The sequence below is a fragment of the Chiloscyllium punctatum genome, chromosome 11 (assembly GCF_047496795.1).
Source record: "Chiloscyllium punctatum isolate Juve2018m chromosome 11, sChiPun1.3, whole genome shotgun sequence".
Taxonomy (NCBI): domain Eukaryota; kingdom Metazoa; phylum Chordata; class Chondrichthyes; order Orectolobiformes; family Hemiscylliidae; genus Chiloscyllium; species Chiloscyllium punctatum.
In genome coordinates this window covers 16,332,999-16,353,727 of record NC_092749.1, presented here as the reverse complement: position 1 = coordinate 16,353,727, position 20,729 = coordinate 16,332,999, and the positions used below count along the sequence as shown (strand labels likewise).

General features: G+C 39.3%; 1 protein-coding gene across 4 annotated transcripts in view; it reads right to left on the bottom strand.

The window, feature by feature from the left end:
- map3k21 (mitogen-activated protein kinase kinase kinase 21) overlaps window positions 1-20,729 on the bottom strand; it is a 93,747-nt gene that overhangs the window by 17,099 nt on the left and 55,919 nt on the right. For 2 of the 4 annotated variants that reach the window (XM_072580367.1, XM_072580369.1), the window contains exons 2-6: window positions 11,591-11,771; window positions 10,113-10,261; window positions 6,304-6,479; window positions 3,876-4,116; window positions 2,178-2,300 (exon numbers count right to left, since the gene is read on the bottom strand). In XM_072580367.1, coding sequence (XP_072436468.1) covers window positions 2,178-2,300; window positions 3,876-4,116; window positions 6,304-6,479; window positions 10,113-10,261; window positions 11,591-11,771 — 870 coding nt within the window. The remainder of the gene's footprint in view (window positions 1-2,177; window positions 2,301-3,875; window positions 4,117-6,303; window positions 6,480-10,112; window positions 10,262-11,590; window positions 11,772-20,729) is intronic. The other 2 variants (XM_072580368.1, XM_072580370.1) reach the window with 1 other exon arrangement.

The following is a 20,729-nucleotide window of genomic DNA, read 5'->3' as shown; positions in this document are numbered from 1 at the left end:
CGTTTGTGATGAAGGAGGATACAAAGATTTTGTACAAGGACTCAGCAATTTCATCCCTCAGTATTCTGGGATAAATACCAAGAGGTCCCAGGGACTTGTCTACGTTGATGCTTTTCAAAACACCTAACACCACCTGCGTTTTTTAAAATCAACATGCCCTTGAACATATTCCCCTCTGGAATCACCATCCACCATATCCTTCTCCTTGATGCAAAATATTCATTAAGGACCTCACCCACATGCTCTGTCTCCATGCACAAAGTTCCTCCTCTACTCTGGAGTGGACTTATCCTGTCCTGAGCTACCTCTTGCTCCTTATATATGCATGAGAAACCTTGGGATTCTCCTTAATTCTATTTGCCAAGGTCATTGGATGGACCCTTTCAGCCTTAACTCCTTTAACTTTTTTTCTGCTTTCTAATCTAAGTGCCATTAATGTCTTGGGAGGTTTGTTTGATGCCCTAGTTCAGGGCAGAGGATTATTTGCCACTCTAGACTGAGGTCGTCCTAATCAATACAGTAAACTTATCAGTAACTTTAAAAACCCTCATCTATTCAGTCCCTGCATCAGGTGCTGCCTTTTCCTAATCAAGCATCACCTTTAAAGACTTCTGACATCTCAATTCCTGTGCAAAATGGCTAGCATCAGAAATAAAGGGTGTGATCAAGTGTGGGCCTAATGCTGTAGAAAGACGTTTGGACCTTGCATCAAGATGCCATCTCTCTTGCCAAATCAGCTGTAGTGAATACTAATCCTCATTGTATCCTTTCTACATTACCTAAATTTAGTTCCTTATCAAACTATACAGTCATTCCCTGGAAGGGATTGAGTTAAAGGCCTCTTTGCACTGGGAACCAAACTGGGCCCATTTTCAGTGGGATACCCTTCCATGAATTACCAGGTTATAAAATACCCAGTCTATGTGTACATCAAAATGTAGGGTTAGGAGCTGGTACAATCTCATAAATTTAAACAAAAAGCATAAATATTAAGATTAAGTGGCTTTAAGATTTTTATTGTAGGTATAATTTATGAAATTATTAAAGTTGATCATTCCCAAATTGCTTGGGGTTCAACGTGCCAGGACAGAATTTAATGTTTGCTGGAAGTGCAGTCCATAAGCAGCCCTTTTGTGTTGATTTCTCTCTCTCAGTGGGGTCAAGATGGTGATAGGAAGCAGGGGCAATTGAACTGAGATTATCAATTCCATGCCTCGATGGTAACCAAGTGGGTACTTTGTAGGAATTGTCGAGCTTTCAGGGATTTTACTCACAAAATCTGTTATTAGGAATTAACTCAGGGTGGTGCGCATGATTAAAGACTCATAAAAATCTTCAGCCTTTCTTCATAATTTGTAATTGCCTTTATTTCTCTGGAATCCTACTGCTCAGAACACTATATTTGTCAAAGACTTACTACAGCACAATAAAAGGATTATATTGCAAACATATTTGGTGTACAGATTATTCGAATATGAACCTTGCTCAGCAAAGCTTCACATAGCTGAATGTAAGATCAACGCATAAATGGTCAATGCAAAGTATCAGTTGTGAGAAAGTTTGAAACATGATGCAGATGCCAAAGCCAGACGCTGACATTAAAAGGATGCTAAATAGAAGTTACTAGCCAGAACTTGTGGGATTTATGGTCAAAGTGAAGCAGGCAAAAATAGGCAACAGAATTGTGCTGACAAAAAAAAAAAGCAGAGCCCATCATCAAAATGGTACTAATGCTGTAAATTGGTTAGCTATATCGGATTTACGAAATATGTGGTCTTTTGCCTAGATCTTTTTGGATGGTCATGAACACCAAGAGATATAAAAACTAAAATTTTGGTGCAGAATTTGAACCTGAGGAAGGGTACTAACACAAAATATACTGTAGATATACAAGCTTCCTGAGACCATTTGGACACTGTGGATTATGTACAAAATAGGGACTGCCAGCTTTTAAAAGAAAATTTAAAATGGTAATAAATACTGGCTTTGCCAGCAATCCCACATCCCGTGAGCAAAGAAAAAAATGCTGACCTTTTATATAAAAGGAAGATTACACACAGAGATAATTAAACAAATAAGGAATCAGTTTCATTCATTTCTCTGTCACCTGTCTTAGTTGGCAAGCAGTACAAAAGTACTATAACACACACGATTGATGTAACCAGCACTGCACTTACGCTGTATAGCTCTTAGTCTTGGGATAATGGTGGGGCTGCTCGGTGGACTATAACTGCTGCCATTCAAACTTTTCCTCTTGTCGAGAGTTGGAGAAGCTTGAACAGTGATCTTATGCTGAAAATCTATCAATGTGAAAAAAATCAAGACACTGAAGATGACCCATCACAGCTATGTCTGATATGCAATATTACATTGTTGAACTTCTAAGCACTTGGAGCACCAGCTTAACACCAGGATCAATCAATACAGGTTTTCCTTGACCAATCTTCTGAAATTCTTCAGAGAAATAATAGATTGTGTATTTGAATAAGGAAATGATGTGGTTAGTTAGTTATCAAAACTATTAAGCTGCATTTTTAAAGGAACAGAATTGAAAAATAGAGAATTTACGCTAAACTGATTATCGAACCTTGGTGCTAAGACTTCATATGCCATTGACATATTTCCATAATTAAAGATCAAATTGTACTGAGATGCTTTTAAGTTGGCATATCTTTAAGTGTTAAATACTGTAGCAATACAGCTTGAAGGAGGATTAAAAAAACACAAGAAAAAGTGAATTATGGTTGTAATTAGGATACATTTTGCATTTGGGCTACAGGAAGTTTGGCAATAGCAGTAAACAGGAGCCAAAACTGAGATACCAATAGGCTAGAAGAATGGCTCGAGAGAAAGAATTGTAAATATGGGGTCTAAGTTATGGTTGGATTGCTGGTGGAGTGACATCAGCGCTCTTTCCATATGTGAAGAAATGTGAAATCTTAGTTAAAGTTAGTAGTTGGTGTTCACACAGATATTCAGATTTGGGCTAAATGTTGTAAAACATACCTGCAAAAAAAAATTGACAAACTGAGTTCCCTTTCTCCTGCAAAAAGGAAACGGAGGGATGCTCTAATAGAAATCTTAAAAATTATGAAAGGCTTTGGTAGAGTGATTACAGAGAGGACACTTACTTTGCAGAGAAGATCATAACCAGAGTAATCAATAAAGCATGAATCCAATAGGGTGCTCAAAAGAAATGTCTTTTTCCAAAGACTGGTGACAATGTGATGGACTATGCTAGCACAGGAAGCAGCTGAAGTCAGATTACTACAGATGCTTTCAAGAGGAACCTGGACAAGCATATAACAAAAAATTCAATAGACGAATACAACAATAGATATAGTTAAGGAAAGATAGAACAAGGTTCATGTGAAGCATTAATATTAGCATGGACTGGCTGTGATTTACATCCTCAAAGTCTTAAATCCTGTGCAAGATACCTACCTAAGAGACTTGAGATAAAGAAAGTGAATGCTGCTATCAGGACAGATTGTTTGTGTATCAAAAGTAAAGGGCTAAAGAACTGGAAAGGTCCTTGTTCAGACTCCAGTAGAGCATGACATTACTCATGCAGAAGGTGAAAAAGTGAGATAGCGTGGAGTGAGTGAGTGATGGCAGGCTATTTGACTGCTGGGGTATGACAAATTCACTCTGCTCTCACCCAACATCTAAACACATGTAACATCTAGCAGGGTTCACTAAATAGTGACCAGAGTTGAATAGTCCAGTGATAGGAAGATTCAACTCTGCATCTGCCAGAAACTGCTACATGGATTTTAATTTAAGTATATACTTTTATCAGCCTGAAATTTCAATTTAGCTTGGTAAGAATATTCTGTGTGCACACCCAGACCTCATAGTCTTTAACTCCATACCTGAAGGTAAACTGATTCGGTTTCCATCTTTTAGCTTTAGCCGGTTTCTCTTGAACTTGCCTTTTCTTTTCTTCACTTTTGGTTTCTCTTGGTTCAGCTGGAAGATGAGAATGTTCAGCTCACGCTCCAACACATCAATTTCCCGTTCTGCCAGTTGTTGTTCCCGTCTCTTCAGCAGCTCTTCGTGGGACTTCTGTTGGAGCTCTGCCCTCGTCAGCTCCTCCTCTCGCGATCGCAACTCCTAGGAACAACAGAAGAAAGCTAAAGTTCATTGCCAAGTTTGGGGTTAATTGCAACCAGATCACAATAAAACACAAGATCAGTGAGAATGAGAATTAAGATCCTTGACCTTGTGCACAATTTAAAAAATAAATTTGCACTATGTGCAACAGCTCAAAAGACACTGTTGGATCCATTAAATTTATGTTAATTAGAGAATGTCTAACGTAAGATCAAAACGTCAAGGTGTTTCACATAATAAAAAGGTACTAAATAAGAAAATATTTGGAAGAGTGATAAGTTTAGTTACAGGTAGATTTTACAGTGAGATTTAATCACAAGGAGTGGGTGGTGGAGCAATAGGAGGATTTTGGAAGTTTATTACAGAGTGTGTGGGGTTTAGGCAGCTAAATGCACCATCAACATTGGTTAAAGTTGTTTGTGCATGTGCATGCTCACGCAAGTGCATATATTTGGGAGGGGTTGCGCCCCGAGAAAAAGGTCACAATCTGAGGAGCAAGATTTCAAGTTCGAGTATCTAGAATACTGGAGAACATTTCAGGGATAGCGGTGAGACCATATAGAGATTGATATGAGATTGTAGATTTTAAATTTGCGATGTTTTGAGGGCACAGATAGGCAGGACTAACAGTATGAAGTTATTTTCAACAATTGTGTCACAGTACTTATTTACTATATTAATACATGAGAAATTGTGGTAACATACTACTTCCAAAACAATCCTAATTAATTGATCCTACTGGATGGTGGAGCAGGTTTGAGGGGCTGAACAGCCTACTCCTGTTCCTATTTTCTATGGCCTAACAGACTTATGATCCTAAATCTACTGGGAAGTATTACAAAGCTCAGGAGAAATAAATGGAATCTTCACCCAATTACAACTATACTTTAATCAAATTAAAGCATAAATCAGATTAAAACTGAACCGTAGAGTTATCCAACAGAATCTGGAGTAAACTTCATGCAGTACATCATGAGAATGAAAATCATTTCAGATGTCAGCAATGACGGAATGATGATGATACAGGATGGGCAGCAAAAAAAAGTCACATTTATTTGGCACCAAGTCAAATTATACAGTCTTACAACTCCTGACACAATGAATTTCTTTGCAGTGAAGTGACTGTGGAATATTCAGAATTGCAGAATGCTAGCCCATTTTCCTTTATGAATTGGTGGGACTATAGGCTGAATCTTCTGAGCTTCCCATACCCAAATTAGATCTTGCACTAAAAAGACAAATCACAAAATGCGAGAGGATAGGAATTTTGTATCTACTTTGTATTTCTTTTGAATAGAGGGTTATCAGACATGTCTTTCAAAAGAAGATAAACTGATTCAAAGCATCAGTGCTTTTACATTGTAGGTTCTCAAAATGTTACGTTATTCCTTATGCTATTGCAGAGCATCCATTTAACATTAAAGTTATGTCCTAAAAAAAGGATTCAGATTGTCCACTATGCAGTACACACCCTAACCAGACGTAGATTTGTTCTTACAGTCTTTCTGATATAACGTGATAGTTCTGTTCTTGTTATAAAAACACAGCAGCACCATTTAAACTGATGGGACTAGAATTGCATTATAGCCAATGCAGGCAAGGAAATTTTGCATTCTACAAATAATAGTCTAAATTCTTCAATCATGTTATAGCCAATTCACATTAAAGAAATGTCCATTATAGCAGAACCAATTGTACTTTTAAATGATCAAGAAGTAAAGAGATTCAGAGTAATTTACAGCACAGAAGTTACTGAATCCAGCCAAACTGTTCTTTCAGTTTGGACCATGTATTGCAACTATAAACAGATTTGTTAAACATGCTCTGATCCACAAAGTTCACCAGCATTTCTATGAATTTTAAGATTAAGTTTCACATATACATTACAAGAGGAATCTGAACACGAAGTTTTTTTTGGGTTGGAGCCAATTGCAGACCAAACAGTGGGCATCAGGAAAATTTATTGCTCTTCATTAAATAGGGCCACCTTTTGATGTCCACCTCAATGGAATAGACAGAAAGCATCTTAGACCATTATCTGGAGAGCAGCATCTTGAACATTACAGTGCTCTCTTAGCCACTACATGGAATCATCAATCCAGTTTATCTGTTCCAGGTCTACTTTAGGACTAGAAATATCAATGTCTAAACTCTTGTAAAAGTGCAAAGTTTAAAAAAAAAACTCACTTTTTCCTTTGTCCTCAGCTCATTAAACATTTGCTGTATTTCCATTTTCCAATCATCTTGCATGGAGTGAAATGATTCCTGGGGTAAATCTGTTATGACTGTGGCCTCAATAGCAGTGAGTTGCTCCAAAATGGTAGCGAAATTTGGACGGACGTGAGGATCCTGGTCCCAACATTCTGAAAGTTTCAATAGATTATTGGGTCAATTAAAAAATACTGTTTCCTTTTCTCTAATTTTCTTCCGTTTACTGAAAGCATCAACTCTTCCTACACACCTTCAGCCAATGGCAACCCTCTACAACCTTTTCTAAGTGGTCACTTCATCTCGGAAACTATGAAACCAAGAGAACTCATAGCAGGGCTCACAATCTCCCAGCAAGTCAATGGAAATAATCATGTGAGAATCTTGACTGCACTCTTTAATCTAGTTTTTTTTCACAAAACTTTACTTTATGCACAAGATGTGCAATAGGTGCGCTGTAGCCAAACTGCTGAAGCTCAGGTGAAAAAGACTGCCTGACATCAATGCCACGTTTGGTCAAGTCTGGCATCAATGAACCCGAGCAAAACTGAAATCAATGGGAATCACTCTCTGCTATTTGGAGTCATTCCTGTCACCCAGGAAGACAGTCGCACTGTTGGAGGTCAGTCATTGCAGCAGAAATTCATCAGATTAGTGTCCTCAGTCCAATCATCTTGCTGCTTCATCAATGACCTTCCTTCTATCTTAAGGTCGGATGTGGGGATATCTGCTCATGGTTGCAGACTGTATTTGTGACTCCTCAGATATTAAAGCAGTCCACATCCAAATGCAGCAAGATTTGGACAATACCCAGACTTGGGCTGACAAATGGTAAGTAACATTCATGCCACACACATAACCACCTTCAATAAGAAAAAGAGACAATCTAACCATCGCGCCAGGGCATTCAAGAGCACTACCATCACTGAACTCCCCATTATCAACTTCCTGGGGTTGCCACTTATCAGAAATTGATTTGGACTAACCACATTAATATAGAAGGTACAAGAGCAAAGACTGCAGTGAGTAACTCACCTTCCGACTTCCCAAAGCCTCTCCATCAACTACAAAGTACAAGTCAGGAATTTGATGGAATAATCCCCACTGGTCTGGATGAATGCAGCCCCAATAATGAAACAGCCCGCTTGATTGCTACCATGTCCTCAAACATTCATTCTCTCCACAAACAGACATGCAATTGCAACAGTGTGAATCATCCACAAGATACACTGCAGAAATTCACCAAAAATCTTACATAGCACTTTCCAAACCCACAACCACTACCACCCAAAAGGACAAGGGCAGCAGGTATATAGGAACATCACCACCTGCAAGTTCCTCTCCAAGCCACTCACTATCTTGACTTGGAAAAATAATGCCATTCCTTCAATGTCACTGGGTCAAAATCCTCCATAACAGCATTGAACCTACAGCACATGGACTCTTGCAATGACAGCAGCAGTTTGAGAAGGCAGCTCATCATCACCTTTTCAAGGACAACTAGTAATGGACAATAAATGCTAACTCACGTCCCATGAGTGAATAACAGAGAGAAAAAGTATTGCAGATCAATTTGGTTAAATACAGAACAGACCATTAAACGGTGCCTTGCGCCAGTTATTGTACAGATTCTAGTGACGTTCATTGCATGAATCAGTGCCCAAGTCACATAATGCAAGGGGTTTTAGGCTGTTGTAGCTCCTTGGTGTACAATAACATTGCCTTTTTGCAAAATCTGTCCCAATTTAAAGTGTCACTCAGCACTTAATTTGGGCAAGCTCCTTTCACTGGAAGACCAATGCTGAGGCCTACCATAGCTTCCTAACTGCTATCTGACTGAGAAGAACCGCTGTAAGCACAGACTAGGATTCAAACCGAGATACAGTGAAAAGTGTTGTTTTGTTTTGTGTGCTATACAGGCAAATCGTACCATACAAAGTACATCAGGAGGCAGAACAGAGTGCAGAATTAAGTGCTTTAAGCCACAGAGAAGGTGCAGAGAGAGATTAGAATTAACATTCAAAAGTCTGATAACAGCGGGGAAGAAGCTGTTCTTGAATCTATTCGTACGTGTATTCAAACTTCTATCTTCTGCCCAATGGAACAGGGTATAACTGGGTGGAAGGAGTCTTTGATAACGTCGATTGCTTTCCTGAAGCTGTACCTAATGTTTCTTAACTAGCAGTTGTCCAAGAGAATTTTGAGTTATTCAGTTTTACACAAGGCACAGAGAACAAAAATAGTTGACAAACAAATTCATTAAACCAAAATGCTCCCTTCAAACATGTATTTTACTGCAATCCTTTGTCTACAATTGAAAGCGATGGTTTTATGCACTATCTTGCTTTTATGCAACTTAATCTTGGAGAAGAACAAAATTTCATCCCTGATCTGTGTTGGGCAGCTGATCTCAGCTGTGCAGTACAGTATATTTGTATGCAGCAACTGTGGATTAGGAAGCCAGGGGTGGGGGAAAAGAGAGACACTTCCACTTTTAATCCCTATTCCACCAAGCTTTCCATAAGTTGCTGTGCAAAATCAAGAGACAATTTAGATTTCCCTATTTTCATACATAAAGTCAATAATAATGGTCATTGACCAAAACCTGACAGCTTTTCCCATCCATAGAACCATATGACAGCAAAAAAAGTCAACGTGTACATAGTTTTTCATAATCTGTAACATGATTCCTATCATGCAATTCTCTGATCAAGTAAGGACAACAGGAGAATTTAAAGAAAGACAAGCAAGAATTGCTGAAAAAAGCTTACATTTTATAAACCAGATGCTAGTTAACACCAGTTCAGGACCAGAATTATAAATGCTGAAACATAATTTGATTGCAAAGTGTTAATTGAGCAGGGTCATCAAGTTAAATAAAAAACTCAAGACCAAGGGCAACTACTCTTCAACACAGCTCAATGCATTACACAAACCAGCCGTCCATCCATGGACTCCATCTATACTTCTCACTGCCTCAGGAAAGCAACCGACGTTATCAAAGACTCCTTCCACCCAGTTATACCCTCTTCCACCCAGTTATACCCTAGAAGCTATAAAATTTTGAATACATATACGAATAGATTCAAGAACTTCTTCTCCGCTGTTATCAGACTTTTAAATGGACCTCTCAAATGTTAATTCTAATCTCTCTCTGTACCTTCTGTGTCTGTAGCACTGTATTCTGCATTCTGTTCTGCTTCTTGATGTACTTTTTATGGTACAATTTGCGTGTATAGCACACAAACAACACTTCACTGTTTCTCGGTACAGGTGACAACAATAAATCGATCAAACATCTTCCCCATGGCCACTCTATCCAGTCTCCCTATATTCAGTAAAAGTTTCCATGACATTCGTGCTACCCCTCAACCTTCTAAACTCCATCGAGTACAGACCCAGAGTCCTCAACTATTCTTGATAAGTTTTATAGATTCATACAGTGCAGAAAAGATTCTTCGGCCCATTGAGTCTGCACTGACATAACTACCACTAAATGTGCATTCATCCCAATTTCCTGCACTTGTCCTATATCCTGAGCTCCTCCAGAATTTTGTTTTGTATCAGATTCAATTGACTTGACAAGTAAATTCAATATTGTTTGAAGTACTTGGGTTGTAAATATTTCACATAGTATGAACTTGAATTCAGTAAATAAATTGCACAATACAGACAAAACCAGTACAGGAGATCTTCACATATGACTCAAATTTTAAAAATGCAGAGAATAAATTATTTTTAAAAGTCTATCCTTTCACAGAATTCAATTTACAAGACCACTTGCTTACCTTCCATTAGTTTGGTGAATGGTTCAGGACATGTGGACGGAATAGGAAGGGTTAATTTGTTGACAGCTACTCCATATGCTACGGCAAGGCCATCAATCCCACGATAAGGTACTTCTCCAGTCAGTAACTCCCACAGTAACACGCCATAGCTGCAAGCACAAAGAGGTGACATCAAACTCCTTAAACATCAACAGCAGGAAGAAAGTTATAGCAGAAAAGATTTACAAGATGTTGGAGGATTTGAGCTATAGGGAGAGGTTGAATAGGTTAGGGCTGTTTCCCCTGGAGCGTAGGAGTCTGAAGGGTGACCTCAGAGGTTTGTAAAATCATGAGAGGCATGCATAGAGTAAATAGACAAAGTCTTTTCCCTGGGCTGGGGGAGTCCAGAGCTAGTGGGCATAGGTTTAGAGTGACAGGGGAAAGATATAAAAGAGACCTAAGGGGCAACTTTTTCATGCAGAGGGTGGTTTGTTTATGGAATGAGCTGCCAGAGGCAGTGGAGGAGACTGGTACAATTGCAACATTTAAAAGGCATCTAGATGGGTATATGAATAGGATGGGTTTGGAGGGATAAGCCGGTTTGTGGCAGGTTGGACTAGATTGGGTTGGGATATCTGGTCGGTATGGACGAGTTGGACCAAACGGTCTGTTTCCATGCTGTACAAATAAAGAAAATAGAAAGAAACTATTTGGTCCCTTGAGCCTTTCCTGGTATTCTACCAGATGGTAATTTGGACCTCACCATTATTTACCAACATTTGTTGCATTTCCCTTATCCCACAAGAACCCACAAGGTTCATTTTCATACACAATACTTTGGGAGAAGAAAATTTGGGATTTTCAGCATCTCTTGCATGTGAAAGCTCTTTCTGAATCCATACAAAGGAAAGTTTTCCATACCTACTTTGTTTTTCCCTTCTAATATTTTATACTCCTTGATTATATCAATCTTTAACCTTCCAAACCTCAGGCTCTGGCAGAGAGTGGCACACGTGATAGTCTGGGGGACGAAGAAGGGGCACACATGATGGATTGAGGAGTGGAGAGGGGGCACAACAGAGAGGGGGAGAGAGAGACACACACACACAAACAGACAGAAGCACAGAGAGACAGACAAAATGTGGGAAAGATTAATGGAATAGAATTAATTGCAATTAATTTTTATTCTTTATGTCTGTAAGAAACTTAAAGCACCTTATAACTGCAGCACCTTCCAAACCCATGACCTCTCCCACTTAGAAGGACAAGGGCAGCAAACACATTGGAAGGCCACCACCCACAAGGTATACACCAACCTGACGAGGAAATACATTGCTGTGCCTCCTGATCAGCACTGTGTGTATACCTACACCACATGCAATGCAGCAGGCAATTAGGGATGGGAAATAAAATGTTAACGCTTGCCGTGCTGCTCATTTCCCGTGAAAAATTTTAAAAAGTCCAGAATGTCATGCTGGACAGCTGAAGGGCACACCTACCTCCAAACATCACTGCCTTTGGAAAACATGGATGATTTGATAACCTCAGGGGCCATCCAAGCATACGTCCCTGCCGCACTCATCTTGGTTGTTTTGTGCCACTCCCTGGCCAAGCCAAAGTCAGTGATCTTCAATGTCTTGTTGGCGATATCATCATTTTCAATTTTCTCAAGTAACAGAACTGAAGGGGTAAAAATATAAAGGGCTGCATAAGCATCACCTTGTAAACACTTAACCTCGCTGTCTCCTTGCTCAGAAAGTGAATTTCTAAGCTTGCCTATTTAGTTTACTACATTGGTTTGTGCTGTCTTCAGAAAACACTTGCTCTGATCAATATTACCATTTAAATGGAACAGTTTTTAAGTGCGATAGTTTCCCTGCAAGGACTACAGCCCATACCCATCCCCTTCTCAAATTCTGTTCTATTAACAACTTTGTTATGTGTAATTAACTCAATGGATTTTCAGAATGGTGGCAAATCCTTTCACCATGGTCCATAGTTTCTTCCAGGAGGGACAGTAGAAAAGCAGGACACTGTCCTGTGTTTCAGTCAAGCACAAACTTGTGGTTACCTCATCCAAGAGCTTATCTCAACAATGAACATCAACATTGTGATAACAGAAGACATCAAAGCCTAATGCGATCCATTGCTGTCCTCATCAGTAGGCCACACACCAGCACCATCCAGCTGGTGTTACTGAAGAGCAATCTGGACCAGGAATTCTGACTGATGTTTGACCTCCCTGACCTGGGTCAGAAAGGTCAATCATAGTGATCTAAAAAGGAATTTCTGGTCTCCAGAGCTTCAGTGAATGCTGAGAGAATCAAAGAAAATAATTGCACTGAATGCAGATCTAAGAAGCACATCCATTCCAAGGCAAAACTGCTTAAGTCTCATCAATTATAAACCACTAATCTAATGTGTTTAATGTAAAGATACTCATGTGACCATCATGTGATATTTTAGTGAATTACCAACAGTTCCAAGCCTGGTTTGTGCTGTAACTGATATTAATGCAAAAATGAAGTTCAACTGCAGAGAAGACAACACAGCAATGTGCGTGAACCGTAATGACACACAGCCTCCACTGCAGACACAACTTTACCAAAGAAATTTATAGATGCAGTGCAAAAAATACAAGTTTCACGTAACAGAAAACACCCTATAAATTAATTTCTTTCAGCTCTTGGACTTGCCAAACACCAAGTAGCAAGGTTCAAGTTCTCTTTCATTGCAGAAGTACAACAGTCGCAGTGACTGAAATAAAATAATCTAGAATTTTACAGCAAGATTCATATTTTGTGCAGAGGTACTAAAAGACATTCACAGAATTGGCAGCATAAAAATATTTTCAAAAGGTTAAGTGCACTATCTACTTTCCTGGTAACAGTACAGTACAATCAGTCAATGTCAAAACCAAACAATTTAATCTCCCACTTTTAATCAATTGTTTTGGATCAACTCTGCTCTTAGTTCCCACTTACTGATGTTTAAACTACAAACAACCCAGCATTGTAACACTTATCTTGGGAATCAACACCATTAACGCAAGTTTCAAATTCCACTCCAGTAGGTTGTTGAATCTCAAAAACTTTAGTTAATAGTTAGAGACTGCTGACAGCTGATGACAAAGAGTTTCTGAAGAATGGAAATGATAACTGACTCCTGAATTTGGGGAAATATTCCAGAAGGTCACCACCTACCATTTTCTTAGGGAGTATACTTTGCTCTGGTGTCAGGACAATGAAACTACTCAAGCACGTATGCTCTATCCTCTAAGATTTTTAAGGCTGATTTGGATAACAGAGTGTCAAGTTTTCTGAGTGTATATAGAAAATTACTCCGATTTCTTTGTTTTAAAGCAGATCAGCATCCTCCACGTGCCTGTCTGGAAGTGGAGATATTACATCAGGAGACAGGGACTGCTCAAGTTTAGATGAAAGCAATTACCTTGAAAAAAACAACCTGACAGGGCCAGAGACAAATTGCTGGGTCAGACAAGTGCATTACTAAGCCAGCATTAACATACGATTCAATTTCCAAGTTAAAACATAATGACTGAGATAGAGACAAAGTAACTGAAGGGCTGCTCTCAGTTGCTTTCAAAGAGTTAATTTATTCTGGGATCTCTAAATGTAAACTCCCCAAAAAGGATGGCAAGCAAGAGAAAATAAAAAGGTTTCTTCCAGCATTAATCACCTCTTTCCTCTAGTTTAAGTGGTTTATTGGGGACGAAACGCACGATTTTGTCCCCTTAGCACCACCGTCCTTTAAAAGCTTTTTTAGTTCAATTTTAACCGCACACCCAAGTGCAACCTTCTGTTGCTTCCAAAGTAAAGGAAAGCAAGTTGGCATCGAATGAATAGAGATGACTTTCCAAGTCAAATGGTTCAGGTGTCACAAAAATATGCTCTTAAATTTAAGTCATCAGCAAAATAACTTTGTCAATATTTCAACACACCAGCAGTGCATTTTCACAAGGTCCTGTCTGCTGGATGTTAAAGATCCCATGCCATTTTTCAAGAGGAGAGGATTTACCAATGTATTGGCCACCTTGCACATCAGAAAACTAAATAATCCGGTCATTTAACCAAACGCCATTTAGTAGGATTGGCTGCCATGCCTACCCAAAAAAATGAATACATGCCAAAAACAATTCAATGAAATTGAGGTGATTTTGAATGTCAGAGTGCACAAAAGGTGCTGAAGATATGCAAGGTTATCTTTTTCTATATTGCTTTCGAGACATTTATTCCATATGACCAACATCAAAACACATTAGTTAATCCTTCATTTGACTTTTGTCCACTTACTGAAAGTTATGTGCAAACTCTCAGGCTTGTTTATTTATATAACAAACTGCATTGCTGAAAGCAAGCAATTTTGCACCAGGTTCTTTCATAAACAGAGTTAAACTCCATCCAGACTTCCATGTCTTGATGACTCCCTAATTTGAATCACTTAGCGTTTGTATGGAAGCTGAACTCGGTACCTTATCTGGGAGGCCATTGCACATCTGAAATGAGTGGAATCTCTCTGCTATAATGTTTTCACCCAGACAGAGACTTTAATTTCATAATTATCAGTGAATAACTGCCAAGTGTACAGACTGTGGCAGCACTGTCTTTGGCTGATAGGGGGCAGCAGAACCACACTTTTGGTTTCAGTTCAATTGAAAAAGATATCCACAATAGAATTGATCTGAAGGACACAGAACTAGGGGAAAGGAGCTGACAAGAACATTACTGCATTCAGAAATGAAAAGGAAACTTAGAAATAAACATTAGGAGCAAACAGAACTTGAATTAACACTTCCGCGGAATTCTTGGTGAGCACAAATTATAGTTTGTTATATTTCCAGAATTCTGCATAAGATTCTCAGCTTTACATGCTCCACTCAGTCATAGAGATGTACAGCATGGAAACAGACCCTTCGGTCCAACCCGTCTATGCCGATCAGATATCCCAACCCAATCTTGTCCCACCTGCCAGCACCCGACCCATATCCTTCCAAACCCTTCCTATTCGTATACCCATCCATATGCCTCTTAAATGTTGCAATTGTACCAGCCTCCACCACTTCCTCTGGCAGCTCATTCCATACACGTACCATCCTCTGTGTGAAAAAGTTGCCCCTTAGGTCTCTTTTATATCTTTCCCCTCTCACCCTAAAACTATGCCCTCTAGTTCTGGACTCCCCGACCCCAGGGAAAAGACTTTGCCTATTTATCCTATCCACGCCCCTCAATTTTGTAAACCTCTACAAGGTCACCCCCCAGCCTCCGATGCTCCAGGGAAAACAGCCCCAGCCTGTTCAGCCTCTCCCTCTAGCTCAAATCCTCTAACCCTGGCAACATCCTTGTAAATCTTTTCTGAACTCTTTCAAGTTTCACAACATCTTTCCAATAGGAAGGAGACCAGAATTGCACGCAATATTCCAACAGTGGCCTAACCAATGTCCTGTACAGCCGCAACATGACCTCCCAACTCCTGTACTCAATACTCTGACCAATAAAAGAAAGCCTTCTTCACTATCCTAACTACCTGTGACTCCACTTTCAAGGAGTTATGAACCTGCACTCCAAGGTCTCTGTTCAGCAACACTCCCTAGGACCTTACCATTAAGTGTATAAGTCCTGCTAAGATTGCTTTCCCAAAATGCAGCACCTCACGTTTATCTGAATTAAACTCCATCTGCCACTTCTCAGCTCATTGGCCTATCTGGTCAAGATCCTGTTGTAATTTGAGGTAACCCTCTTCACTGTCCACTACACCTCCAATTTTGGTGTCCTCTGCAAACTTACTAACTGTACCTCTTATGCTCGCATCCAAATCATTTATGTAAATGACAAAAAGTAGACGATCCTTGTGGCACTCCACTGGCCACAGGCCTCCAGTCTGAAAAACAACCCTCCACCACTACCCTCTGTCTTTTACCTTTGAGTCAGTTCTGTATCCAAATGGCTCATTCTCTCTGTATTGCATGAGATCTAACCTTGCTTAATCAGTTTCCCATGGGGAACCTTGTCGAACGCCTTACAGAAGTCCATATAGATCACATCTACCACTCTGCCCTCATCAATCCTCTTTGTTATTTCCTCAAAAAACTCAATCAAGTTTGTGAGACATGATTTCCCACGCACAAAACCATGTTGACTATCCATAATCAGTCCTTGCCTTTCCAAATACATGTACATCCTGTCCCTCAGGAGTCCCCCCAACAACTTACCCACCACCAATGTGATGCTCATTGGTCTATAGCTCCCTGGCTTATCCTTACCACCCTTCTTAAACAGTGGTACCACGTTAGCCAATCTCCAGTCTTCCAGCACTCACTTGTGACTATCAATGATACAAATATCTCAGCAAGAGGCCCAGCAATCACTTCTCTAGCTTCCCACAGAGTTCTAGGGTACACCTGATCAGATCCTGGGGATTTATCCACTTGTGCTCCTTCACAATCTAGAGACCCATAAAATAACACCGTCTTATTCCTCTACAAACACTGCCCCAGGTTAAATTCATAGTTATGGCTTATATTTTAAGTTTAATCAAGAGACATATCTCCAAAAACATATAATCAAGAAAGAACCTACTCTACTCACGACTGAAGATTCTCTGTAGGCCACACTTAAAACAACGATTAACTTATCTGATACTGTGCTGTGAACTTCGCCCAACAGTTTCTCCAAGATCAGTTGTGAATTTCACTGTTTGATAATTTTCCCAGATGCACTCTGACGTCCAGCGATACACAAATTCAATCAAAGGCAGTAACTGTGCAGATTCTCTCTCTCTTGCAATGACCTCACCATGTGCTTCCTTTGTCTATTCTTCTCCCTTTTAAAACTGCTGTTGTTTTGACTTTTTTCCCCAAAGTTCTGAAACAATGCAATAGCATATGAAACAGTAATTGCTGCTCCTGCAAGGTGAGGAAATCACCTCCAGCACCTAAAATACCCCAAAAAAGGAATAGCTGATACAGCCAGAAATTTTTCCCGTCTTCCATTTTCCTGTCAGTCTAAACGTTGTTAGATTACTTTGTCTAACAGTGTAATTTGGCTCATAACACAGCTACATACCCTTGGATTATGCATGACAATGTTTGCAGTAAGACAATTTTTAATTATCCAAAACACCTGAATAATTAAGTTGTTTGTCAGTAATACTATGGAATTATGGTCTGCAACTGGGGAAAAACAAAATAGCAGAAAGATCCCACTCATTCCAGATGTGTGAACTGCCTCCCAGATCATGCCATAAGGTGCCTGGCTCTGCTTCCATACAAACACAAACTGGACTGTATTTAGTTCAGTCAGTCATCAAGACCGGGGAGGCTGGGTGGTCCAGTTTGTTTGCTGACCCTTCTACCCAATCAATGTAAATTCTGTCCAGATTAGTGGAAAGAAAGTTCCAATTACACATTGTAACCTATCCCTTAGCATTCAAAACCCCCAGAGAATTTTTATCTCTGGTAGAGATTTTGAGAAAGTCTTTTTCTAAACAAAAAGCAGTACATTCCATAACTTTTTGTTTCTTTCAGAGAACCAATCATCTTAGTAAAAAATCTATTGAATTTCCATTTCTGTTTTCTCTCTATTTTTGTTATTAAGTTGGAACACAGTTTCTCAGGGCCCTTTAAGCCTCAACATTTCAGACCAAACTTCAACTTAAGCAATTAAAAGTTGCTAGCAGTTAGTAATGTATGTGACATGTCTTTTGATAATGGATGATAAATTCTAATCAGTTCCTTTACAACATTAGATTTTTTTCTCACATCAAATCAATCCAGTAAGGGAGGGGAGCCAAATATTTAGCCAGCTGCACATTCCTTAACCTTTTTATCGCAAATGCTGAAGTCCAGCAAAAAAAAATTGGCTAAATGGGGAGGCAGAGACATAGCTGTAATGTTACTGTACTAGTAACCCAGAGTCCAAGAATAACGTTAGAATGTAAAAACAGTAGAGCACAGGAATGGGCCCTTCACCCCACAGCGTGGCACCGAACATGACACCAAATTAAACTAATCCCTTCTGCCTGCCCTTGGTCATGATGGTTCAATCCTCCCCATGGGAGAATTTGGTAAATATCCAGAAGAATTTGATGCATATCTGGAAACCTGTGCAATGCTAACCATAATCGAATGTTTAAAAATAATCTCGTTCACTGATGTCCTTCAGTGAAGGAAATCCGTCATCCTAACCTAGTCTGGCCCAAACATCACTCCCGACTCTCAGTAATATGACTGATTCAGAAATAGCCCATATACTGCAAGGGTAGTTAGGGAAGGACAATAAATACTGATCTAGCCAGCCAACAAAACCCACATCCAATATAATTTTAAAAAATTAAGCACAGAAGTAAAGCATCCAGCTCTCAGAAATAGTTACCCATTTAACCCCATGCCCCAAAGCCCTTCCCTTTATTTTCCATACAGTTAACCACTTCCCTTTTATAAAACCGGTGCGGATTATGCTTCAACCACTGTTTCTGGCAGAGGCTTCATTTTTGCTCCTATCATGAACAGAAACTAAAGCCCAAGAAATCAACTAATTAAAATCAGTGAAAATATTCATATGATGATAATCTAGTAATGGTATTCACTTCATCAAATGAACAGTCATGGAAATAAAAAGGACAGAATACAATTTGGAAGACTAAATTTTCCATGAAATTACCCATACATGCGAACAGAGCTTGCACAGCAGTGTAAAGAGGCGGTGGTCAGAGCCTTTGAGTAATCTGACACAGACTTGAACAGAGTTGGGTTCAGTCAGTAATTGCTAACTGTATTTGAGTTGTTCCACATAAAAAGAGCACTTCAGACAATGGTCATGCTAAGTGCATGAACTTTGCTGATGGCATTCTGATTCTTGCACATTGAAGGCTGCAATAACCCACTGGCTTGGATGAACATGGAGGGTGGGTTTAAACATCTGCAGCACTGCTGTGATCACAGGCTAGAAGGTTCCCGGATGGATTCCCATTCTGTGCCAAGTTAGTCTATGTCACCTGGGGGAAAAGGTGAGAGGTCAAAACTGGACTCTGGTTAGGAAAAGGATAATTGGCCTGGGAATCTTACTGGAAATTGTTGCTAGGAAATCAATTGGCTAAAATCGGCTTGCCGGTAGTAGAATAAAGGCTATTAGAGTATACCAGTGCCCTCAGAATCCTGAAATGTTACTGCGACCAGGAAATATAGAGGGGAAGGGAGCACAATTGACAAAACTAACAATGAAATGAGGCTTTTCTGGTAGACCACAACAGAAAATCACAAATTGATCACACTGAAGAAAACAAGGGAGGCAAGCATTTACACAAATCCTCTCAACTTCAGGCCATCACAAAGTGCTTTAAAAAAAAGTGAATTACTTTTGAAGCATAGTCACTTCTAGAATCAATTTATACAGCCAGACATCCCAAATTTACAAGTCTTGCTTCTTCTTACAGCCACCTTCCCTGTTTCACTTGATTCAGGTATTTGCGAGGTTCATTTTCTGAAGACAGCATTAACATGAGTAATATCATGGCTGAAATAACAACGATGTAATTAAACTGGCAATCTTATTTTATATTCAATACTTTTACTCAGCAATCTGGTGAACATAGAACTAGATGACCAACAGCTTCAAAACATATATTATGGCTGCCAAACGAAATATATGCAATGGATCAATACCCAAATGCCAGCTGAGCTCCTTTCTGGAATTGGCCTCAGAAATCTAATTAATTAGCTCAATTTCTCATTAGAGAAACTTATGACACAGAAAGAGGTCATACTACCCAACAGTCAAATCTTTGGGATAAACAGACTTACTTTATGGATGCAAAAGATCCCTTTGCATTTGTCAAAGGAGGTTAGAGTGTTCTCTGGGTTCTGGCCAACATTATTTTGTCAACCTACTTCACTAGAGGTCATTAGCATGGCCATTCCCCTTTTTTGTACTGCTTATAAGATTTGTTTGCGACTTGGATGCTAAGTTTATTAGTAAATGCTATTCATGATAACTTGGTATACATGCCATTAACATTTCAAAGAGGCTACTTTATATTCCTTGTCCAACACTACCAGTATTTAACAAGAAAAAGTCACTATTTTTCTCTCTGGCATTGGAAACACCCAAGATCAATTCGTCAGTCACAAGCTAGATACTTTGGACAATTGAGTCTTAATTTGGGACAATAAAATCTAAAATAAGTTGTTGACTTCTGGGAGCTACATTTATGTTTACTATTTGGAATAAATGCCTAATTGCTTCACATATGATGTTATGTTGCAATTTCACAAGTACAAATGTAAGGTATTGACAGCAAAACAGGACATTCGACCCATCACATCCATGATGGAGATTAATTTGTTGTTTTTCTGGTTGTGATGCATCAACTGATTTGATTGGACAACATCTGATGATAAAATTGTGGATGGTTTGTTAACAAAATAAAGAGTAGGATTGGTAAAATTATGCACTCTATTGAATAACAAAATATCATGCTAAGACTGAAACCTAATTACCATCAGAATGATATAGCACAGAGAAGCTCCATTGTCTCATTCCCCTACTTTTTCCTCACAGCTCTGTAGCTTTTTCCACCTTGAAGTATTTGTCAAATTCTGCTTCTGAAACTTACTATTCAATT